Source organism: Hyla sarda, chromosome 2 (assembly GCF_029499605.1).
Source record: "Hyla sarda isolate aHylSar1 chromosome 2, aHylSar1.hap1, whole genome shotgun sequence".
Taxonomy (NCBI): Eukaryota; Metazoa; Chordata; class Amphibia; order Anura; family Hylidae; genus Hyla; species Hyla sarda.
Window position 1 is genome coordinate 13772585 of NC_079190.1, and position 26895 is coordinate 13799479.

General features: G+C 40.9%; 1 protein-coding gene across 2 annotated transcripts in view; it reads right to left on the bottom strand.

Annotated features, from left to right (window-relative positions):
- Window positions 1–26895, bottom strand: part of UVRAG (UV radiation resistance associated) — a 103164-nt gene that overhangs the window by 63360 nt on the left and 12909 nt on the right. For both annotated transcript variants that reach the window (XM_056561182.1, XM_056561183.1), the window contains exons 2-3: window positions 7657–7774; window positions 4326–4360 (exon numbers count right to left, since the gene is read on the bottom strand). In XM_056561182.1, coding sequence (XP_056417157.1) covers window positions 4326–4360; window positions 7657–7774 — 153 coding nt within the window. The remainder of the gene's footprint in view (window positions 1–4325; window positions 4361–7656; window positions 7775–26895) is intronic.

Sequence of the window (26895 nt, forward strand, 5' to 3'; positions counted from 1 at the left end):
TAATAGAAGGGATTTACAAATCTGTTTAAGTTTCTGACACTAGTTGATTAAACTAAAAAAAAAAAATAATAAAAAGGTTTCCACGGGAGTACCCCTTTAAATTTTTACGTTTTTTTTCCCCCTAAATGTACTAACCCTTTTTTTTATTTTATTTTTTTTTTCATATCAGATCCGTCTATCCTGTGGGCTACTTCAGAATTGGTGGACTACGATAACCGGCCTTTTTTTTTTTTTTTTTTTTTTAATATTAACCACACGAGGGCTTGTGGGAGGAGTGATTTTTGGAATAAAAGTTTTTTAAATGTGTTTTATTTTATTATTTACTTTACAGGCTTAGTAGTTGAAGGCGTCTTATAGACAGAAATCATTACTAATCCGAGGCTTAGCCTTAGCATCAAATACAGGTAGCGCTAACCCCCGAATATTACCCCGGTACCCACCGCCACATGGGTTGTCGGCAAGAGCCGGAACCAACAGGCACGAAGCATCAAAAATGGCGCTCCTGGGCCTAGAAGGTAACAGGCTGGTATTATTCAGGCTGGGGAGGGCCAGTAACAATGGTCCTCACACCCCCACCCCCACGTAACATCAGGCTGTTGCTGCTTGGTTGGCATCCTGCTGAGAATAAAAATATGGGGAACCCTATGCATTTTTCTTTTGTTATTTAAAGGGGTATTCCAGGCAAAAACATCTTCTCCCCTATCGAAAGGATAGGGGATAACATGTCTGATCGCGGAGGGCCCGCCGCTGAGACCCCCCGCGACAGCCTGCATTCTATGCAGGGCTGCGTCTGAAGTTTCGGAAACCGCCCAGCTTTCGAGACGGGGAAGTGACGTAATGCCACACTCCCTCCATTCATTTCTATGGGAGGGGGGGGGGGGGGGTGTAACGGCCGCAACGGCCCCTCCCATAGACATGAATAGAGGGGATGTGGCGTGACGTCACGTCCCCGTCTCGGAAGCCCGGAGGTTTCCGAAACTTCATACGCAGCTACGCATAAAATGCGGGCTGCTGCAGGGAGATCGCGGGGGGTCTCAGCAGCGGGCCCCCCGCGATCAGACATCTTATCCCCTACCCTTTCGATAGGAGATAAGATGTTTTTGCATAGGGTTTTCCATATTTTCATTCTCAGCCAGATACCAAGCAGCAACAGCCTGATGTTACCAGGGTGGGCGAGAACCATTGTTACTGGCCCTCCCGAGCCTAAATAATGCCAGCCTGTTACCGCCTAGGCCCAGGAGCGCAATTTTTGATGCTCCAGGCCTGTTGGTACTGGCTCCTCCCAGCACCCCTGTGGTGGTGGGTACCAGGGTAATAATCGGGGTTAGCGTTCCCTGTTTTTGGAGCTAATGCTAAGCCCTGGCTTTGTAATGGACTCAGTCTATTAGACGGCTTCCACTACTAAGCCTGTTAAGTAAAAAAAAAAAAAAAAAAAAGTTTAAAAAAACTTTTATTCCAAAAACACTCCTTCACAAGCCCTCGTTAAACATATTATCAACATAAAAAAAAACTCTGGTCATCGTCGTAGTCCACAGGATACACAGATCTGAAATGAGAAGGAAAAAAGAAAAAACAAGGAAAATAGGTTAGTACATTTATTGTAAACCACCCACACGGTACCGCATGACTACAACTCCCAGCATGTCCTTACAGTAAGAGTACCAGAGTTGTAGTAGGGTTGGTTGGGCGGGAGATGTGCGGGCGGGTGACAAGCTTGTCACCCTCCTGTACATCTCGTACCCGCTCGTCCCACCGTGCCTGTGAAAATGAAAGTAAAAAAAGTTGCACAAAAAGTCTCACTTGCGACTTTTTGAAAATGCTGTCAGACAAGTTTGTAGGCCAGGCCTGACCTTGCTTACTCTTGACTTTTTGAAGAGGGTTTGTGACTTTTATTTGCTTATGTGCGACTTTCACAATGATAAATCCAGGACCACTGCAAAGTAAAAACTGAAAATTGCTTAGGTAGGGCAGATTGGTATTTTTTGCCTACCCACAAAAGTCGTACAAAAAATTGCTTAGGCGCACGTGAGACTTTTTGTGCGACTTTTATAAGCAAAAAAAAGCTGCTTAAATCTCTTGATAAATCTCCCTCAAAATGTTTTTTTTTTTTAAAGCGTACCTGTCAGATCACCCCAAAAATTTTTTTTTATATGTTGCTCAGTATCTCATCCTGATCATGTACATATATTTTTGTGTCTATAAACTATATTTCTATCAGAATTAGCTTTATTTCTGAATTACCTTAATGTTGTTGACCAGATGCAGGGGGGTGGGTCAATTTCTTCTCCTCAGGTGATAACCACTCCCCCTCCCTCACTCTCCTCAGTCACTGGTCTCAGGAGTGAGCATCTGTAACCCTTTCCTTTCTGGTTTTATGCTATACACACACAAATGTGTGTTTACAGCTTTTGCAAAACTACAGCTCCCAGCATGCCCACACATCCTTTGAGCTGTAGTTTTGCAACAGCTGGAGGTAAATGATTGGTAAAACTCAGATTTACACCAGTGTTGCTGCAGGCTGTGTTCCTCCTACTTTTGCAAAACTACAACTCCCAACATGCCCACACATCATTTGGCTGTGCAGGCATGCTAGGAGTTGTAGTTTTGCAACAGCTGGAGGCGTATGATTGTAGTCCCCCTGTATTAGATACACACACACTGACTTAATTTATTCATACACATGCCCATTACCTAGACAACACAGATTTGCACACATATATACATGCAGGGACACTTTTTGAACAAAAAAATCCTCCATTCAATCCCCATCTTCAGTCACCAGCTTCTTTCATCATCTGCTCACAGGCAGCAGTGAACCAGTGTACTCCCGCCCCTCCCTCCTTCTCCTCACAGGCAGCAGTGTACCAGTGTACTTCCGCCCCTCCCCCCTTCTCCTCACAGGCAGCAGTGCAGCAGTGTACTCCCGCCCCTCCCCCTTTCTCACAGGCAGCAGTGTCCTCCCGCCCCTCCCCCCTTTTCCTCACAGGCAGCAGTGTACTCCCGCCCTCCCTCCTTCTCCTCACAGGCAGCAGTGTACCAGTGTACTCCCACCCCTCCCCCCTTCTCCTCACAGGCAGCGTGTACCAGTGTACTCCCGCCCCTCCGCCCTTTTCCTCACAGGCAGCAGTGTACTCCCGCCCCTACCCCATTCTCCTCACAGGCAGAAGTACACTCGCCCCTCCCCCCTTCTCTTCACAGGCAGAAGTACTCCCGCCCCTTCTCCTCACAGGCAGCAGTGTACTCCTGCCCCTCCCCCTTTCTCCTCACAGGCAGCAGTGTACTCCCACCCCTCCCCTTCTCCTCACAGGCAGAAGTACTCCCATCCCTCCCCCTTCTCCTCTCACAGACAGTGAGGGAGCCGATCACTGCAGCTTTAGATCTGCAGACCTATCAATCATGAAGTGTGTCCATGACGTAGGTGATGACTAGAGATGAGCGAACTTACAGTAAATTCGATTCGTCACAAACGTCTCGGCTCGGCAGTTGATGACTTATCCTGCGTAAATTAGTTCAGCCTTCAGGTGCTCCGGTGGGCTGGAAAAGGTGGATACATTCCTTAGGAAAGAGTCTCCTAGGACTGTATCCACCTTTTCCAGCCCACCGGAGCACCTGAAAGCTGAACTAATTTATGCAGGAAAAGTCATCAACTGCCGAGCCGAGGAGTTTGTGACGAATCAAATTTACTGTAAGTTTGCTCATCTCTAGTGATGACGAGTGGACACAGCCAGGCTGGTATGTATCCCAGGAGGCCGGGGGGGGCAGTTGTTTGACTGGCTTTTTCAGTATGAAATACTGAAAATTTTCTAATAAAAGCAATTGCAAAACCTATAAAAATATCAAAAGTCTGACAGTGCCCATTTAAATTATTATATCGCCCCAGATGTATGTAGCTTCCTACATTGGAGAGAACATGGATACCTTCTTTAAAAAGAACATCAAACCTGTACAGACAGAACCTCTGGACAAAGAAGGTGCTATTTATGGTCTAAAGTAGCCATCAATTCCTGACCCTAAACAACTCCTCGGATGTAATGACAGAAGATTCTATGGCACATGGATCCTGCCCATCTCTGCTCGCAAACAATGTGCGTGTTATAAGACACAGGAGACTCCAAAGCTTTTATTAACATTCCAGCATTCCTTACAGGGCGGCTATAATTCAAGGGAAATTAGAACCAGTCGCTCCTCCGAAACCAAAGAACAGACTAGGGTGGATGACATGCGCCCCGTCAGGTCCTATACATATAACAGAGGATGGGGGCTACACGGAGATACATAAAACATGGACGCTATATATAATGTACAGTACAGAGAGAACGTCTTACCAGGGAATCCTTCACCACCTCACTCTTGTAAAATTCTGTAAGGAACAAAAACAAAAAGTTACAATAAAGACAGAAGACCTCACATCAACAAAAATTACTGATACTAAGTGATTGAACATGGAGGACATTACACATACCTGAGGGGACAGGGAAAGACAGAAACCTGACCCCGCACCCAAATACTGACCACACTGCTGCCAAACATATTACCGCATGTACAGGTTCTTATATATAAGAAGCACTATTATAGTAGTTCTATTCTTGTATATAGGGAGCAGTATTATAGTAGTTATATTCTTGGATATAGGAGCAGTATTATAGTAGTTATATTCTTGGATATAGGAGGCAGTATTATAGTATTTATATTCTTGTATATAGGAGCAGTATTATTGTAGTTATATTCTTGTATATAGGGGCAGTATTATAGTAGTTCTATACTTGAATATAGAAGCAGTATTATAGTAGTTATATTCTTGTATATAGGAGCAGTATTATAGTAGTTATATTCTTGTACATAGGAGGCAGTATTATGGTAGTTATATTCTTGTATATAGGAGCAGTATTATAGTAGTTATATTCTTGTATATAGGGGCAGTATTATAGTAGTTATATTCTTGTATATAGGGGCAGTATTATAGTAGTTATATTCTTGTATATAGGGGCAGTATTATAGTAGTTATATTCTTGTATATAGGGGCAGTATTATAGTAGTTATATTCTTGTATATAGGAGGCAGTATTATGGTAATTATATTCTTGAATATAGGAGGCAGTATTATGGTAGTTATATTCTTGTATATAGGAGGCAGCATTATGGTAGTTATATTCTTGTATATAGGAGGCAGTATTATAGTCGTTATATTCTTGTATATAGGAGCAGTATTATGGTAGTTATATTCTTGTATATTGGAGGCAGTATTATGGTAGTTATATTCTTGTATATAGGAGCAGTATTATAGTAGTTATATTCTTGTATATAGGAGCAGTATTATAGTCGTTATATTCTTGTATATAGGAGCAGTATTATAGTAGTTATATTCTTGTATATAGGAGCAGTATTATAGTAGTTATATTCTTGTATATAGGAGCAGTATTATGGTAGTTATATTCTTGTATATAGGAGCAGTATTATGGTAGTTATATTCTTGTATATAGGAGCAGTATTATGGTAGTTATATTCTTGTATATAGGAGCAGTATTATAGTAGTTATATTCTTGTATATATGAGCAGTATTATAGTAGTTTTATTCTTGTATATATGAGCAGTATTATAGTAGTTATATTCTTGTATATAGGAGCAGTATTATAGTAGTTATATTCTTGTATATAGGAGCAGTATTATAGTAGTTATATTCTTGTATATAGGAGCAGTATTATAGTAGTTATATTCTTGTATATAGGAGCAGTATTATAGTAGTTATATTCTTGTATATAGGAGGTAGTATTATAGTAGTTATATTCTTGTATATAGGAGGTAGTATTATAGTAGTTATATTCTTGTATATAGGAGCAGTATTATAGTAGTTATATTCTTGTATATAAGAAGCAGTATTATAGTAGTTATATTCTTGTATATAGGAGCAGTATTATAGTAGTTATATTCTTGTATATACGGGGCAGTATTATAGTAGTTATATTCTTGTATATAGGAGCAGTATTATAGTAGTTATATTCTTGTATATAGGAGCAGTATTATAGTAGTTATATTCTTGTATATAGGAGGCAGTATTATAGTAGTTATATTCTTGTATATAGGAGCAGTATTATAGTACAGCTACTTTCCAGCCCAACCACAAAAACACAGTGAAGTCTACAGTCACTCGTACATGTGTTTTTTTTTATGATCAATTTTAGAAGAAACAGTGTAAGGAAATGGGTTGGTCCGGTGTTTCCCCTTTGAGAGGCGACCTTGGTAACACATCTTCTATAGTAATGAATGAAAACAATAGAAGAAAATAGACGAGTGCACTCATCCAGGACACAATCTTGCTTCAAATACGGTTTTTTTTTCTCTCCCCCATATCATCTTTTTATTTCTTTTTACAATTAAAAACATATGTCTTATTTTTCAAGCAGAAAGTGTCTGAATCCTATAGGATACAATAATGTTATCTCACAAAATGTATACCTTGAATATATATATATATATATATATATATATATATATATATATATATATATATATATATATATCCTAACCCATCCCCACCTTCCCTCCACCCACACCTCCCGGGTCCTGTGCATAGGAGAAAAAAAAAAAAAAAGAATGAAAAATTACATTTTTTGAGAACATCTGTGTTAACTTTCCGATAGCCATACCGACCATATCTGTTTATAAACACCTAATTTATTGCGTTTCACATAGATAGCTTCTTCGTTCATTCCGCTTTATTCTTCAATACACGGAACATTCATTGCAGGTGCATAGCAGAGCCAGCGGGGGGCGTTCACCGGGCCTGTTACCCCCTGACTGCACTGAATGTTCCGTGTATTGAAGAATAAAGCGGATTGGAGTAAGATTGCGTCCTGGGTGAGTGCACTCGTCTATTTTCTTCTATCGTTTTCATTTATTACAATTGGGAATTGCGCAGAACTCCTTTCTCCTTCCGGAGTATATCCCTAGTATGTGAGCAGTGCAGCGTCCTCAGTTCTTTATGAAGTGACTAGAGATGAGCCAACTTACAGTAAATTCGATTCGTCACGAACATCTCGGCTCGGCAGTTGAAGAATTTTCCTGCATAAATTAGTTCAGCTTTCAGGTGCTCCGGTGGGCTGGAAAAGGTGGATACAGTCCTAGGAGACTCTTTCCTAGGACTGTATCCACCTTTTCCAGCCCACCGGAGCACCGGAAAGCTGAACTAATTTACGCAGGATAAGTCATCAACTGCCGAGCCGAGAAGTTCGTGACGAATCGAATTTACTGTAAGTTCGCTCATCTCTAGAAGTGACATCTTCTATAGTGTAAGAACTCTTCAGCTGGCAGGACTCTTGTGTGCCTATTAAAGGGGTACTCCGCTGCTCAGCGTTTGGAACAAACTGCTCCGAACGCTGGAGCTTGTGACACCATAGCCCTGCCCCCTCATGAAGTCACACCCTGCCCCCTCAATGCAAGTCTATGGAAGGGGGCGTGACAGCCGTCACGCCCCCTCCCATAGACATGCATTGAGGGGGTGGGGTGTGACATCATGAGGGGGGCGGAGCTATGAGGTCACCAGCTCCAGCATTCGGAGCAGTTTGTTCCAAATACTGAGCCGCGGAGTACCCCTTTAACCCTCCGCACTATGCCATGACACAGGCCTTATACACACACACTACCCATGTGACTTACCCACCTTTGTAAATTTTTTCACCATCCAGCAAGTGAAGTGTGAAGTAAGTGTCCAGCAGGCGGTACCCGTTCTTGCTTACAATGTTCCGGGCCGCGATACTCCGCAGGTGGCGAAGCCGTCTCTGAAAGAAAATCAAACATACATTGGAGTCGAGAATGAGGAATATCCTAAATCATATATGAAAAGTGTGAAGCAATTTGCGTAACCCCCATTGACTTTAATGGGAGTTGTGCAAGCGCCATAGCCTCGAAAATCAATTCTGTAAATTTAAAGGGGTACTCTGGCGGAAAAAAAAACATTTTTAAATCAACTGGTGCCAGAAAGTTATACAGATTAGAAAATTACTTCTATTAAAAAATCGTAATCCTTCCAGTACTTATCAGTTGCTGTATGCTCTTGAGGAAGTTATGTAGTTCTTTCCAGTCTGACCACAGTGCTCTCTGCTGCCACCTCTGTCCTTGTCGGGAACTGTCCAGAGCAGGAGCAAATCCCCACAGCAAACCTCTCCTGCTCTGGACAGTTCCTGACATGGACATAGGTGGCAGCAGAGAGCATTGTGTTAAGACTGGAAAGAACTACATAACTTCCTAGGGAGCATACAGCAGCTGATAAGTACTGAAAGGATTAAGATTTTTTTTAAATAGAAGTAATTTACAAATCTGTTTAACTTTCTGGCAACAGTTGATTTTAACAAAATGGTTTTTCACTGGAGTACCCCTTTAACTCCAAAAGTTTGCACAACTCCTATTAAAGTCAATGGGAGTTTTGCAAAGTGCTTCCCCCTCTTTGGCTGCTTTTGGCTTTTCCGGGGGGCTGCAAAACAGGCAGAAGTAGTGATGGGAAAACCCCTTAAAATATAAGGGAATTGTGTACGCCACTATTCCGTAAGATACATTGCTTTTTAGAATGGTCTGAGAATTGATCAAACATACGACCTATGGGACAATTCTGATAAAGAGTTAACACTAGGGCAATGTTTCCCAACCACGGTGCCTCCAGCTGTTGCAAAACTACAAATCCCGGCATGCCTAGAACATACTCTGACTGCTGGGCATGTTGGGATTTGTAGTTTTGCAGCAGCTGGAGGCACCCTGGTTGGGAAACACTGCCCTAGTGTTAAAGGGGTACTCCGGTGAAAACCTTTTTTCTTTTAAATCAACTGGTGGCAGAAAGTTAAACATATTTGTAAATTACTTCTATTAAAAAATCTTAATCCTTCCTGTACTTATTAGCTGCTCAATACTACAGAGGAAATTCTTTTCTTTTTGGAATGCTCTCTGATGACATCACGAGCACAGTTCTCTCTGCTGACGTTATTATAATAATAATGCTTTATTTATTGTTGTCCTTAGTGGGATTTGAACCCAAGTCCCCAGCACTGCAAGGCAGCAGTGCTAACCACTGAGCCACCATGCTGCCCTTAGCATACATCTGCTATGCATGGTTGCTAAAATGGACAGAGATGTCAGCAGAGAGCACTGTGCTCGTGATGTCATCAGTGTTCCAAAAAGAAAGGAATTTCCTCTGTAGCATTCAGCAGCTAATAAGTACTGGAAGGATTAAGATTTTTTAATAGAAGTAATTTACAAATATGTTTAACTTTCTGCCACCAGTTGATTTAAAAGAAAAAAGGTTTTCACCGGAGTACCCCTTTAACTCTATTAGAATTGTCCCATAGGTTGTATGTTTGATTTAGTTTCCCAGCCGGTGTTGGAAAACCCTGTCCTAAAGTCGTACTTAAAACTTCCTAATCTAAATGCATCATATCTAGGTTTTATGTTTGTTTAGCAAAAAGTATTTAAAAGGAAAAAAAAAAAGAATTTAAAAAACTTAATGAATGAAAAAACAAACAAAAACAACATTTTATTTTAAAGGTCATATGACCCAACTATTGCATACACAAAAAGGTCATAGGGTAGGTCAGGGAGTCACGGGGACAAATGGGCAGATGCTGCAGACTGTCACCCAACTTTCCACAGACTCTGAATGATATATACTTTATATCCCAGTGCTTCCAAATCAGAGTGCCTCCAGCTGTTGCAAAACTACAACTCCCAGCATGCCCGGACAGCCTTCGGCTGTCCGGGCATGCTGGGAGATGTAGTTTTGAAACAGCTGGAGACACACTTGTTTGGAAACACTACATAGGATACACTTCAGTCCACACCTCCCATCACATGGCAGCATCATATGGCATTAATATCTCCCAAATTCCCGCAGGATTTCTCCTCATTACTGGCTTTGATAAGCGGCAACATGTGACCCGGGTTAAGTTTACATCATGTGATGGGGCACAAAGTAAAGATTTGTTAGAGCGGCTCCGTAATAACCTGGGATCAAAGGACGGAGGAATTACAGGGAAACAGATCACCATTCAACTCCACTCACTGCCCCCTAAGGGGAATCATCTCACAGGGACTGGATGTGTTCTCTAGTGTTACATTGTAGATCTACACCCCCTGTAGTCACTATTACAGTCCAGTCTATACATTGTAGATCTACACCCCCTGTAGTCACTATTACAGTCCAGTCTATACATTGTAGATCTACACCCCCTGTAGTCACTATTACAGTCCAGTCTATACATTGTAGATCTACACCCCCTGTAGTCACTATTACAGTCCAGTCTATACATTGTAGATCTACACCCCCTGTAGTTACTATTACAGTCTATACATTGTAGATCTATACCCCCTATAGTCACTATTACAGTCCAGTCTATACATTGTAGATCTACACCCCCTGTAGTCACTATTACAGTCTATACATTGTAGATCTACACTCCCTGTAGTCACTATTACAGTCTATACATTGTAGATCTACACCCCCTGTAGTCACTATTACAGTCCAGGCTATACATTGTAGATCTACACCCCCTGTAGTCACTATTACAGTCCAGTCTATACATTGTAGATCTACACCCCCTGTAGTCACTATTACAGTCCAGTCTATACATTGTAGATCTACACCCCCTGTAGTCACTATTACAGTCCAGTCTATACATTGTAGATCTACACCCCCTGTAGTCACTATTACAGTCCAGTCTATACATTGTAGATCTACACCCCCTGTAGTTACTATTACAGTCTATACATTGTAGATCTATACCCCCTATAGTCACTATTACAGTCCAGTCTATACATTGTAGATCTACACCCCCTGTAGTCACTATTACAGTCTATACATTGTAGATCTACACCTCCTCTAGTCACTATTACAGTCCAGTCTATACATTGTAGATCTACACCCCCTGTAGTCACTATTACAGTCCAGGCTATACATTGTAGATCTACACCCCCTGTAGTCACTATTACAGTCCAGTCTATACATTGTAGATCTACACCCCCTGTAGTCACTATTACAGTCCAGTCTATACATTGTAGATCTACACCCCCTGTAGTCACTATTACAGTCCAGTCTATACATTGTAGATCTACACCCCCTGTAGTCACTATTACAGTCCAGTCTATACATTGTAGATCTACACCTCCTGTAGTAACTATTACAGCCCAGTCTATACATTGTAGATCTACACCCCCTGTAGTCACTATTACAGTCCAGTCTATACATTGTAGATCTACACCCCCTGTAGTCACTATTACAGTCCAGTCTATACATTGTAGATCTACACCTCCTGTAGTCACTATTACAGCCCAGTCTATACATTGTAGATCTACACCCCCTGTAGTCACTATTACAGTCTATACATTGTAGATCTACACCCCCTGTAGTCACTATTACAGTCCAGTCTATATATTGTAGATCTACACCCCCTGTAGTCACTATTACAGTCCAGTCTATACATTGTAGATCTACACCCCCTGTAGTCACTATTACAGTCCAGTCTATACATTGTAGATCTACAATGTATAGACTGGACTGTAATAGTGACTACAGGGGGTGTAGATCTACAATATATAGACTGGACTGTAATAGTGACTACAGGGGGTGTAGATCTACAATATATAGACTGGACTGTAATAGTGACTACAGGGGGTGTAGATCTACAATGTATAGACTGGACTGTAATAGTGACTACAGGGGGTGTAGATCTGCTACAATGTATAGACTGGACTGTAATAGTGACTACAGGGGGTGTAGATCTGCTAAAATGTATAGACTGGATTGTAATAGTGACTACAGGGGGTGTAGATCTGCTACAATGTATAGACTGGATTGTAATAGTGACTACAGGGGGTGTAGATCTGCTACAATGTATAGACTGGACTGTAATAGTGACTACAGGGAGTGTAGATCTACAATGTATAGACTGGACTGTAATAGTGACTATAGGGGGGTGTAGATCTACAATGTATAGACTGGACTGTAATAGTGACTACAGGGGGTGTAGATCTACAATGTATAGACTGGACTGTAATAGTGACTACAGGGGGTGTAGATCTACGATGTATAGACTAGACTGTAATAGTGACTACAGGGGGTGTAGATCTGCTACAATGTATAGACTGGACTGTAATAGTGACTACAGGGAGTGTAGATCTACAATGTATAGACTGCAGACAAAGAAGTGTGTAGTCCAGCTCACTCCCTCAGCCCGTCGCGCCAGGACCGGCGTGGGCAACACCGACTGGAACAGACAAGTAAAGCAAAATGTCCAGCGCGAATGTAAAGGAACTGGATGTTTATTCCAATAGCCAAAAAGACAAGGAGAACATGACAAGGTGACGCGTTTCGGTCCTAAGACTGGACCTTAGTCATACACTAGTATACAGTGAGTACAAACCTTATATAGGTGGCCCCTCAAACAACGACCAGTAATCCGGCCGCATCTGAATAGGGTCCTCCTCCTCTTTCCGTGACGTGGGGGTGATAAGTAAAGCCCGGAGAGAAGAATAAGAAGGTGAGGAGGAAAAAGCGGAGACAAAGAATGGTATATGGAAAAATAGACAAAAAGGGAAGAAAGAAGAGAAGATAGAATAAAAGAAAGGAAGAAAAAAAGAAGAAAAGTAAAGAAAAAGAAAAAAAGAGAAGAAGAAATGAAATGAGGACCATGAGTAATCACCCTCACGTGACGGACAGAGGTTACAATCTTAGACAATACAAAAATATATAAAAACAATAAATGTTTATTACATATAAGTGAAATATTTAAAAAAAAGTAAATAATAAAACACATAATCTTATTCTAAGACTGCTCCCAAAAGGGAGAGAAAGGATGAAAGGGATGAACTATGTTTGGGGTTTCATATGAAAAAAAAAAAAAAGAAAATGTTAAGCGATAAACAGTAGATTAAATGGTATAAATATTTTTTGTATAATAAAGAAGAGGATTTTTTATATAAGAAGATACATAATGTAATAATATAATGTATACCAATCACTTTCTCACAAGAGAAAGAATACTGTATCCTATGAAACCATAACATAGATACTCTTACGGGATCAGCAAGTGTCTTAATTTATCTGGGACACTGAAACCGGTCAAGGAGAAGGGGAGAGAAAAACTGGGGGGAGGGACAGGGGAAAAAAAGAGGAAAAAAACGCCTGTAATAGAATGGTCATGGGCATCCTGATTGAGAGGAACAAAGGAAAATTTAAAGAAGAATAACAACACCAGACATATAGACTGTAATAGTGACTACAGGGGGTGTAGATCTACAATGTATAGACTGGACTGTAATAGTGACTACAGGGGGTGTAGATCTACAATGTATAGACTGGGCTGTAATAGTGACTACAGGGGGTGTAGATCTACAATGTATAGACTGGACTGTAATAGTGACTACAGGGGGTGTAGATCTGCAATGTATAGACTGGACTGTAATAGTGACTACAGGGAGTGTAGATCTACAATGTATAGACTGGACTGTAATAGTGACTACAGGGGGTATAGATCTACAATGTATAGACTGGACTGTAATAGTGACTACAGGGGGTGTAGATCTACAATGTATACACTGGACTGTAATAGTGACTACAGGGGGTGTAGATCTGCAATGTATAGACTGGACTGTAATAGTGACTACAGGGGGTGTAGATCTACAATGTATACACTGGACTGTAATAGTGACTACAGGGGGTGTAGATCTGCAATGTATAGACTGGACTGTAATAGTGACTACAGGGAGTGTAGATCTACAATGTATAGACTGGACTGTAATAATGACTACAGGGGGTGTAGATCTGCAATGTATAGACTGGACTGTAATAGTGACTACAGGAGGTGTAGATCTACAATGTATAGACTGGACTGTAATAGTGACTACAGGGGGTGTAGATCTACAATGTATAGACTGGACTGTAATAGTGACTACAGGGGGTGTAGATCTACAATGTATAGACTGTAATAGTGACTACAGGGGGTGTAGATCTACAATGTATAGACTGGACTGTAATAGTGACTACAGGGGGTGTAGATCTACAATGTATACACTGGACTGTAATAGTGACTACAGGGGGTGTAGATCTACAATGTATAGACTGGACTGTAATAGTGACTACAGGGAGTGTAGATCTACAATGTATAGACTGGACTGTAATAATGACTACAGGGGGTGTAGATCTGCAATGTATAGACTGGACTGTAATAGTGACTACAGGAGGTGTAGATCTACAATGTATACACTGGACTGTAATAGTGACTACAGGGGGTGTAGATCTACAATGTATAGACTGGACTGTAATAGTGACTACAGGGAGTGTAGATCTACAATGTATAGACTGTAATAGTGACTACAGGGGGTGTAGATCTACAATGTATAGACTGTAATAGTGACTACAGGGGGTGTAGATCTACAATGTATAGACTGGACTGTAATAGTGACTACAGGGGGTGTAGATCTACAATGTATAGACTGGACTGTAATAGTGACTACAGGGGGTGTAGATCTACAATATATAGACTGGACTGTAATAGTGACTAAAGGGGGTGTAGATCTACAATATATAGACTGGACTGTAATAGTGACTACAGGGGGTGTAGATCTACAATGTATAGACTGGACTGTAATAGTGACTACAGGGGGTGTAGATCTGCTACAAAATATAGACTGGACTGTAATAGTGACTACAGGGGGTGTAGATCTGCTACAATGTATAGACTGGACTGTAATAGTGACTACAGGGGGTGTAGATCTGCTAAAATGTATAGACTGGATTGTAATAGTGACTACAGGGGGTGTAGATCTGCTACAATGTATAGACTGGATTGTAATAGTGACTACAGGGGGTGTAGATCTGCTACAATGTATAGACTAGACTGTAATAGTGACTACAGGGGGTGTAGATCTGCTACAATGTATAGACTGGACTGTAATAGTGACTACAGGGGGTGTAGATCTACAATGTATAGACTGTAATAGTGACTACAGGGAGTGTAGATCTACAATGTATAGACTGCAGACAAAGAAGTGTGTAGTCCAGCTCACTCCCTCAGCCCGTCGCGCCAGGACCGGCGTGGGCAACACCGACTGGAACAGACAAGTAAAGCAAAATGTCCAGCGCGAATGTAAAGGAACTGGATGTTTATTCCAATAGCCAAAAAGACAAGGAGAACATGACAAGGTGACGCGTTTCGGTCCTAAGACTGGACCTTAGTCATACACTAGTATACAGTGAGTACAAACCTTATATAGGTTGCCCCTCAAACAACGACCAGTAATCCGGCCGCATCTGAATAGGGTCCTCCTCCTCTTTCCGTGACGTGGGGGTGATAAGTAAAGCCCGGAGAGAAGAATAAGAAGGTGAGGAGGAAAAAGCGGAGACAAAGAATGGTATATGGAAAAATAGACAAAAAGGGAAGAAAGAAGAGAAGATAGAAGAAAAGAAAGGAAGAAAAAAAGAAGAAAAGTAAAGAAAAAGAAAAAAAAGAGAAGAAGAAATGAAATGAGGACCATGAGTAATCACCCTCACGTGACGGACAGAGGTTACAATCTTAGACAATACAAAAATATATAAAAACAATAAATGTTTATTACATATAAGTGAAATATTTAAAAAAAAGTAAATAATAAAACACATAATCTTATTCTAAGACTGCTCCCAAAAGGGAGAGAAAGGATGAAAGGGATGAACTATGTTTGGGGTTTCATATGAAAAAAAAAAAAAAAAGAAAATGTTAAGCGATAAACAGTAGATTAAATGGTATAAATATTTTTTGTATAATAAAGAAGAGGATTTTTTATATAAGAAGATACATAATGTAATAATATAATGTATACCAATCACTTTCTCACAAGAGAAAGAATACTGTATCCTATGAAACCATAACATAGATACTCTTACGGGATCAGCAAGTGTCTTAATTTATCTGGGACACTGAAACCGGTCAAGGAGAAGGGGAGAGAAAAACTGGGGGGAGGGACAGGGGAAAAAAAAGAGGAAAAAAACGCCTGTAATAGAATGGTCATGGGCATCCTGATTGAGAGGAACAAAGGAAAATTTAAAGAAGAATAACAACACCAGACATATAGACTGTAATAGTGACTACAGGGGGTGTAGATCTACAATGTATACACTGGACTGTAATAGTGACTACAGGGGGTGTAGATCTACAATGTATAGACTGGACTGTAATAGTGACTACAGGGGGTGTAGATCTACAATGTATAGACTGGACTGTAATAGTGACTACAGGGAGTGTAGATCTACAATGTATAGACTGGACTGTAATAGTGACTACAGGGGGTGTAGATCTGCAATGTATAGACTGGACTGTAATAGTGACTACAGGAGGTGTAGATCTGCAATGTATAGACTGGACTGTAATAGTGACTACAGGGAGTGTAGATCTACAATGTATAGACTGTAATAGTGACTACAGGGAGTGTAGATCTACAATGTATAGACTGGACTGTAATAGTGACTACAGGGGGTGTAGATCTACAATGTATAGACTGGGCTGTAATAATGACTACAGGGGGTGTAGATCTGCAATGTATAGACTGGACTGTAATAGTGACTACAGGGGGTGTAGATCTACAATGTATAGACTGTAATAGTGACTACAGGGGGTGTAGATCTACAATGTATAGACTGGACTGTAATAGTGACTACAGGGAGTGTAGATCTACAATGTATAGACTGGACTGTAATAGTGACTACAGGGGGTGTAGATCTACAATGTATACACTGGACTGTAATAGTGACTACAGGGGGTGTAGATCTACAATGTATAGACTGGACTGTAATAGTGACTACAGGGAGTGTAGATCTACAATGTATAGACTGGACTGTAATAATGACTACAGGGGGTGTAGATCTGCAATGTATAGACTGGACTGTAATAGTGACTACAGGAGGTGTAGATCTACAATGTATACACTGGACTGTAATAGTGACTACAGGGGGTGTAGATCTACAATGTATAGACTGGACTGTAATAGTGACTACAGGGAGTGTAGATCTACAATGTATAGACTGTAATAGTGACTACAGGGGGTGTAGATCTACAATGTATAGACTGGACTGTAATAGTGACTACAGGGGGTGTAGATCTACAATGTATAGACTGGGCTGTAATAGTGACTACAGGGGGTGTAGATCTACAATGTATAGACTGGACTGTAATAGTGACTACAGGGAGTGTAGATCTACAATGTATAGACTGGACTGTAATAGTGACTACAGGGGGTGTAGATCTACAATGTATACACTGGACTGTAATAGTGACTACAGGGGGTGTAGATCTACAATGTATAGACTGGACTGTAATAGTGACTACAGGGGGTGTAGATCTACAATGTATAGACTGGACTGTAATAGTGACTACAGGGAGTGTAGATCTACAATGTATACACTGGACTGTAATAGTGACTACAGGGAGTGTAGATCTACAATGTATAGACTGTAATAGTGACTACAGGGAGTGTAGATCTACAATGTATAGACTGGACTGTAATAGTGACTACAGGGGGTGTAGATCTACAATGTATAGACTGGACTGTAATAGTGACTACAGGGGTGTAGATCTACAATGTATAGACTGGACTGTAATAGTGACTACAGGGGGTGTAGATCTACAATGTATAGACTGGACTGTTATAGTGACTACAGGGGGTGTAGATCTACAATGTATAGACTGGACTGTAATAGTGACTACAGGGGGTGTAGATCTACAATGTATACACTGGACTGTAATAGTGACTACAGGGGGTGTAGATCTACAATGTATAGACTGGACTGTAATAGTGACTACAGGGGGTGTAGATCTACAATGTATAGACTGGACTGTAATAGTGACTACAGGGAGTGTAGATCTACAATGTATAGACTGTAATAGTGACTACAGGGAGTGTAGATCTACAATGTATAGACTGGACTGTAATAGTGACTACAGGGGGTGTAGATCTACAATGTATAGACTGGACTGTAATAGTGACTACAGGGGTGTAGATCTACAATGTATAGACTGGACTGTAATAGTGACTACAGGGAGTGTAGATCTACAATGTATAGACTGTAATAGTGACTACAGGGAGTATAGATCTACAATGTATAGACTGGACTGTAATAGTGACTACAGGGGGTGTAGATCTACAATGTATAGACTGGACTGTAATAGTGACTACAGGGGGTGTAGATCTACAATGTATAGACTGGACTGTAATAGTGACTACAGGGGGTGTAGATCTACAATGTATAGACTGGACTGTAATAGTGACTACAGGGAATGTAGATCTACAATGTATAGACTGGACTGTAATAGTGACTACAGGGAGTGTAGATCTACAATGTATAGACTGGACTGTAATAGAGACTACAGGGGGTGTAGATCTACAATGTATAGACTGGACTGTAATAGTGACTACAGGGGGTGTAGATCTACAATGTATAGACTGGACTGTAATAGTGACTACAGGGGGTGTAGATCTACAATGTATAGACTGGACTGTAATAGTGACTACAGGGAGTGTAGATCTACAATATATAGACTGGACTGTAATAGTGACTACAGGGGGTGTAGATCTACAATGTATAGACTGGACTGTAGTAGTGACTACAGGGGGTGTAGATCTACAATGTATAGACTGGGCTGTAATAGTGACTACAGGGGGTGTAGATCTGCTACAATGTATAGACTGGACTGTAATAGTGACTACAGGGGGTGTAGATCTGCTACAATGTATAGACTGGACTGTAATAGTGACTACAGGGAGTGTAGATTTACAATGTATAGACTGTAATAGTGACTACAGGGGGTGTAGATCTACAATGTATAGACTGGACTGTAATAGTGACTACAGGGGGTGTAGATCTACAATGTATAGACTGGACTGTTATAGTGACTACAGGGGGTGTAGATCTACAATGTATAGACTGGACTGTAATAGTGACTACAGGGGGTGTAGATCTACAATGTATAGACTGGACTGTTATAGTGACTACAGGGGGTGTAGATCTACAATGTATACACTGGACTGTAATAGTGACTACAGGGAGTGTAGATCTACAATGTATAGACTGGACTGTAATAGTGACTACAGGGGGGTGTAGATCTACAATGTATAGACTGTAATAGTGACTACAGGGAGTGTAGATCTACAATGTATAGACTGGACTGTAATAGTGACTACAGGGGGTGTAGATCTACAATGTATAGACTGGACTGTAATAGTGACTACAGGGGTGTAGATCTACAATGTATAGACTGGACTGTAATAGTGACTACAGGGAGTGTAGATCTACAATGTATAGACTGGACTGTAATAGTGACTACAGGGAGTGTAGATCTACAATGTATAGACTGTAATAGTGACTACAGGGAGTGTAGATCTACAATGTATAGACTGGACTGTAATAGTGACTACAGGGGGTGTAGATCTACAATGTATAGACTGGACTGTAATAGTGACTACAGGGGTGTAGATCTACAATGTATAGACTGGACTGTAATAGTGACTACAGGGAGTGTAGATCTACAATGTATAGACTGTAATAGTGACTACAGGGAGTATAGATCTACAATGTATAGACTGGACTGTAATAGTGACTACAGGGGGTGTAGATCTACAATGTATAGACTGGACTGTAATAGTGACTACAGGGGGTGTAGATCTACAATGTATAGACTGGACTGTAATAGTGACTACAGGGGGTGTAGATCTACAATGTATAGACTGGACTGTAATAGTGACTACAGGGAATGTAGATCTACAATGTATAGACTGGACTGTAATAGTGACTACAGGGAGTGTAGATCTACAATGTATAGACTGGACTGTAATAGAGACTACAGGGGGTGTAGATCTACAATGTATAGACTGGACTGTAATAGTGACTACAGGGGGTGTAGATCTACAATGTATAGACTGGACTGTAATAGTGACTACAGGGGGTGTAGATCTACAATGTATAGACTGGACTGTAATAGTGACTACAGGGAGTGTAGATCTACAATATATAGACTGGACTGTAATAGTGACTACAGGGGGTGTAGATCTACAATGTATAGACTGGACTGTAGTAGTGACTACAGGGGGTGTAGATCTACAATGTATAGACTGGGCTGTAATAGTGACTACAGGGGGTGTAGATCTGCTACAATGTATAGACTGGACTGTAATAGTGACTACAGGGGGTGTAGATTTACAATGTATAGACTGTAATAGTGACTACAGGGGGTGTAGATCTACAATGTATAGACTGGACTGTAATAGTGACTACAGGGGGTGTAGATCTACAATGTATAGACTGGACTGTAATAGTGACTACAGGGGGTGTAGATCTACAATGTATAGACTGGACTGTTATAGTGACTACAGGGGGTGTAGATCTACAATGTATAGACTGGACTGTAATAGTGACTACAGGGGGTGTAGATCTACAATGTATAGACTGGACTGTTATAGTGACTACAGGGGGTGTAGATCTACAATGTATACACTGGACTGTAATAGTGACTACAGGGAGTGTAGATCTACAATGTATAGACTGGACTGTAATAATGACTACAGGGGGTGTAGATCTGCAATGTATAGACTGGACTGTAATAGTGACTACAGGGGGGTGTAGATCTACAATGTATACACTGGACTGTAATAGTGACTACAGGGAGTGTAGATCTACAATGTATAGACTGGACTGTAATAGTGACTACAGGGGTGTAGATCTACAATGTATAGACTGGACTGTAATAGTGACTACAGGGGGTGTAGATCTACAATGTATACACTGGACTGTAATAGTGACTACAGGGAGTGTAGATCTACAATGTATAGACTGTAATAGTGACTACAGGGAGTGTAGATCTACAATGTATAGACTGGACTGTAATAGTGACTACAGGGGGTGTAGATCTACAATGTATAGACTGGACTGTAATAGTGACTACAGGGGTGTAGATCTACAATGTATAGACTGGACTGTAATAGTGACTACAGGGGGTGTAGATCTACAATGTATAGACTGGACTGTAATAGTGACTACAGGGGGTGTAGATCTACAATGTATAGACTGGACTGTAATAGTGACTACAGGGGGTGTAGATCTACAATGTATAGACTGGACTGTAATAGTGACTACAGGGGGTGTAGATCTACAATCTATAGACTGGACTGTAATAGTGACTACAGGGGGTGTAGATCTACAATGTATAGACTGGACTGTAATAGTGACTACAGGGAATGTAGATCTACAATGTATAGACTGGACTGTAATAGTGACTACAGGGGGTGTAGATATACAATGTATAGACTGGACTGTAATAGTGACTACAGGGGGTGTAGATCTACAATGTATAGACTGGACTGTAATAGTGACTACAGGGGGTGTAGATCTACAATGTATAGACTGGACTGTAATAGTGACTACAGGGAGTGTAGATCTACAATGTATAGACTGGACTGTAATAGAGACTACAGGGGGTGTAGATCTACAATGTATAGACTGTAATAGTGACTACAGGGGGTGTAGATCTACAATGTATAGACTGGACTGTAATAGTGACTACAGGGAGTGTAGATCTACAATATATAGACTGGACTGTAATAGTGACTACAGGGGGTGTAGATCTACAATGTATAGACTGGACTGTAATAGTGACTACAGGGGGTGTAGATCTACAATGTATAGACTGGGCTGTAATAGTGACTACAGGGGGTGTAGATCTGCTACAATGTATAGACTGGACTGTAATAGTGACTACAGGGGGTGTAGATCTGCTACAATGTATAGACTGGACTGTAATAGTGACTACAGGGAGTGTAGATCTACAATGTATAGACTGTAATAGTGACTACAGGGGGTGTAGATCTACAATGTATAGACTGTAATAGTGACTACAGGGGGTGTAGATCTACAATGTATAGACTGGACTGTAATAGTGAATACAGGGGATGTAGATCTGCTACAATGTATAGACTGGACTGTAATAGTGACTACAGGGGGTGTAGATCTACAATGTATAGACTGGACTGTTATAGTGACTACAGGGGGTGTAGATCTACAATGTATAGACTGGACTGTAATAGTGACTACAGGGGGTGTAGATCTACAATGTATAGACTGGACTGTAATAGTGACTACAGGGGGTGTAGATCTACAGTGTATAGACTGGACTGTAATAGTGACTACAGGGGGTGTAGATCTACAATGTATAGACTGGACTGTAATAGTGACTACAGGGGGTGTAGATCTACAATGTATAGAATGTAATAGTGACTACAGGGGGTGTAGATCTACAATGTATAGACTGGACTGTAATAGTGACTACAGGGAGTGTAGATCTACAATGTATAGACTGGACTGTAATAGTGACTACAGGGAGTGTAGATCTACAATGTATAGACTGGACTGTAATAGTGACTACAGGGGGTGTAGATCTACAATGTATAGACTGGACTGTAATAGTGACTACAGGGAGTGTAGATCTACAATGTATAGACTGGACTGTAATAGAGACTACAGGGGGTGTAGATCTACAATGTATAGACTGGACTGTAATAGTGACTACAGGAGGTGTAGATCTACAATGTATAGACTGGACTGTAATAGTGACTACAGGGAGTGTAGATCTACAATGTATAGACTGGACTGTAATAGTGACTACATTGTAGATCTACACCCCCTGTAGTCACTATTACAGTCCAGTCTATATATTGTAGATCTACACCCCCTGTAGTCACTATTACAGTCTATACATTGTAGATCTACACCCCCTGTAGTCACTATTACAGTCCAGTCTATACATTGTAGATCTAAACCCCCTGTAGTCACTATTACAGTCCAGTCTATACATTGTAGATCTACACCCCCTGTAGTCACTATTACAGTCCAGTCTATATATTGTAGATCTACACCCCCTGTAGTCACTATTACAGTCTATACATTGTAGATCTACACCCCCTGTAGTCACTATTACAGTCCAGTCTATACATTGTAGATCTACACCCCCTGTAGTCACTATTACAGTCCAGTCTATACATTGTAGATCTACACCCCCTGTAATCACTATTACAGTCCAGTCTATACATTGTAGATCTACACCCCCTGTAGTCACTATTACAGTCCAGTCTATACATTGTAGATCTACACCCCCTGTAGTCACTATTACAGCCCAGTCTATACATTGTAGATCTACACCCCCTGTAGTCACTATTACAGTCTATACATTGTAGATCTATACACCCCCTGTAGTCACTATTACAGTCCAGTCTATACATTGTAGATCTACACCCCCTGTAGTCACTATTACAGTCCAGTCTATACATTGTAGATCTACACCCCCTGTAGTCACTATTACAGTCCAGTCTATACATTGTAGATCTACACTCCCTGTAGTCACTATTACAGTCTATACATTGTAGATCTACACCCCCTGTAATCACTATTACAGTCCAGTCTATACATTGTAGATCTACACCCCCTGTAGTCACTATTACAGTCCAGTCTATACATTGTACATCTACACTCCCTGTAGTCACTATTACAGTCCAGTCTATACATTGTAGATCTACACTCCCTGTAGTCACTATTACAGTCCAGTCTATACATTGTAGATCTACACCCCCTGTAGTCACTATTACAGTCCAGTCTATACATTGTAGATCTACACCCCCTGTAGTCACTATTACAGTCCAGTCTATAGATTGTAGATCTACACCCCCTGTAGTCACTATTACAGTCCAGTCTATAGATTGTAGATCTACACCCCCTGTAGTCACTATTACAGTCCAGTCTATACATTGTAGATCTACACCCCCTGTAGTCACTATTACAGTCCAGTCTATACATTGTAGATCTACACCCCCTGTAGTCATTATTACAGTCCAGTCTATTTATTGTAGATCTATACCCCCTGTAGTCACTATTACAGTCCAGTCTATACATTGTAGATCTACACCCCCTGTAGTCACTATTACAGTCCAGTCTATACATTGTAGATCTACACCCCCTGTAGTCACTATTACAGTCTATACATTGTAGATCTACACCCCCTGTAGTCACTATTACAGTCCAGTCTATACATTGTAGATCTACACCACCTGTAGTCACTATTACAGTCCAGTCTATACATTGTAGATCTACACCCCCTGTAGTCACTATTACAGTCTATACATTGTAGATCTACACTCCCTGTAGTCACTATTACAGTCCAGTCTATACATTGTAGATCTACACTCCCTGTAGTCACTATTACAGTCCAGTCTATACATTGTAGATCTACACCCCCTGTAGTCTCTATTACAGTCCAGTCTATACATTGTAGATCTACACCCCCTGTAGTCACTATTACAGTCCAGTCTATACATTGTAGATCTACACCCCCTGTAGTCACTATTACAGTCCAATCTATACATTGTAGATCTACACTCCCTGTAGTCACTATTACAGTCCAGTCTATACATTGTAGATCTACACTCCCTGTAGTCATTATTACAGTCCAGTCTATACATTGTAGATCTACACCCCCTGTAGTCACTATTACAGTCCAGTCTATACATTGTAGATCTACACCCCCTGTAGTCACTATTACAGTCCAGTCTATAGATTGTAGATCTACACCCCCTGTAGTCACTATTACAGTCCAGTCTATACATTGTAGATCTACACCCCCTGTAGTCACTATTACAGTCCAGTCTATACATTGTAGATCTACACCCCCTGTAGTCACTATTACAGTCCAGTCTATACATTGTAGATCTACACCCCCTGTAGTCACTATTACAGTCCAGTCTATACATTGTAGATCTACACCCCCTGTAGTCACTATTACAGTCTATACATTGTAGATCTACACCCCCTGTAGTCACTATTACAGTCCAGTCTATACATTGTAGATCTACACCCCCTGTAGTCACTATTACAGTCCAGTCTATACATTGTAGATCTACACCCCCTGCAGTCACTATTACAGTCCAGTCTATACATTGTAGATCTACACCCCCTGTAGTCACTATTACAGCCCAGTCTATACATTGTAGATCTACACCCCCTGTAGTCACTATTACAGTCCAGTCTATACATTGTAGCAGATCTACACCCCCTGTAGTCACTATTACAGCCCAGTCTATACATTGCAGATCTACACTCCCTGTAGTCACTATTACAGTCCAGTCTATACATTGTAGATCTACACCCCCTGTAGTCACTATTACAGTCCAGTCTATATATTGTAGATCTACACTCCCTGTAGTCACTATTACAGTCCAGTCTATACATTGTAGATCTACACCCCCTGTAGTCACTATTACAGTCCAGTCTATACATTGTAGATCTACACCCCCTGTAGTCACTATTACAGTCCAGTTTATACATTGTAGCAGATCTACACCCCCTGTAGTCACTATTACAGCCCAGTCTATACATTGCAGATCTACACTCCCTGTAGTCACTATTACAGTCCAGTCTATACATTGTAGATCTACACCCCCTGTAGTCACTATTACAGTCCAGTCTATATATTGTAGATCTACACTCCCTGTAGTCACTATTACAGTCCAGTCTATACATTGTAGATCTACACCCCCTGTAGTCTCTATTACAGCCCAGTCTATACATTGCAGATCTACACTCCCTGTAGTCACTATTACAGTCCAGTCTATACATTGCAGATCTACACACCCTGTAGTCACTATTACAGTCCAGTCTATACATTGTAGATCTACACCCCCTGTAGTCACTATTACAGTCCAGTATATACATTGTAGATCTACACGTCCTGTAGTCACTATTACAGTCCAGTCTATACATTGTAGATCTACACCCCCTGTAGTCACTATTACAGTCCAGTCTATACATTGTAGATCTACACTCCCTGTAGTCACTATTACAGTCCAGTCTATACATTGTAGATCTACACCCCCTGTAGTCACTATTACAGTCCAGTCTATACATTGTAGATCTACACCCCCTGTAGTCACTATTACAGTCCAGTCTATACATTGTAGATCTACACCCCCTGTAGTCACTATTACAGTCCAGTCTATACATTGTAGATCTACACCCCCTGTAGTCACTATTACAGTCCAGTCTATACATTGTAGATCTACACCCCCTGTAGTCACTATTACAGTCCAGTCTATACATTGTAGCAGATCTACACCCCCTGTAGTCACTATTACAGTCCAGTCTATACATTGTAGCAGATCTACACCCCCTGTAGTCACTATTACAGTCCAGTCTATACATTGTAGCAGATCTACACCCCCTGTAGTCACTATTACAGTCCAGTCAATACATTGTAGATCTACACCCCCTGTAGTCACTATTACAGTCCAGTCAATACATTGTAGATCTACACCCCCCTGTAGTCACTATTACAGTCCAGTCTATACATTGTAGATCTACACCCCCTGTAGTCACTATTACAGTCCAGTCTATACATTGTAGATCTACACCCCCTGTAGTCACTATTACAGTCCAGTCTATACATTGTAGATCTACACTCCTTGTAGTCACTATTACAGTCCAGTCTATACATTGTAGATCTACACCCCCTGTAGTCACTATTACAGTCCAGTCTATACATTGCAGATCTACACCCCCTGTAGTCACTATTACAGTCCAGTGTATACATTGTAGATCTACACCCCCTGTAGTCACTATTACAGTCCAGTCTATACATTGTAGATCTACACCCCCTGTAGTCACTATTACAGTCTATACATTGTAGATCTACACCCCCTGTAGTCACTATTACAGTCTATACATTGTAGATCTATACCCCCTGTAGTCACTATTACAGTCTATACATTGTAGATCTACACCCCCTGTAGTCACTATTACAGTCCAGTCTATACATTGTAGATCTACACTCCCTGTAGTCACTATTACAGTCCAGTC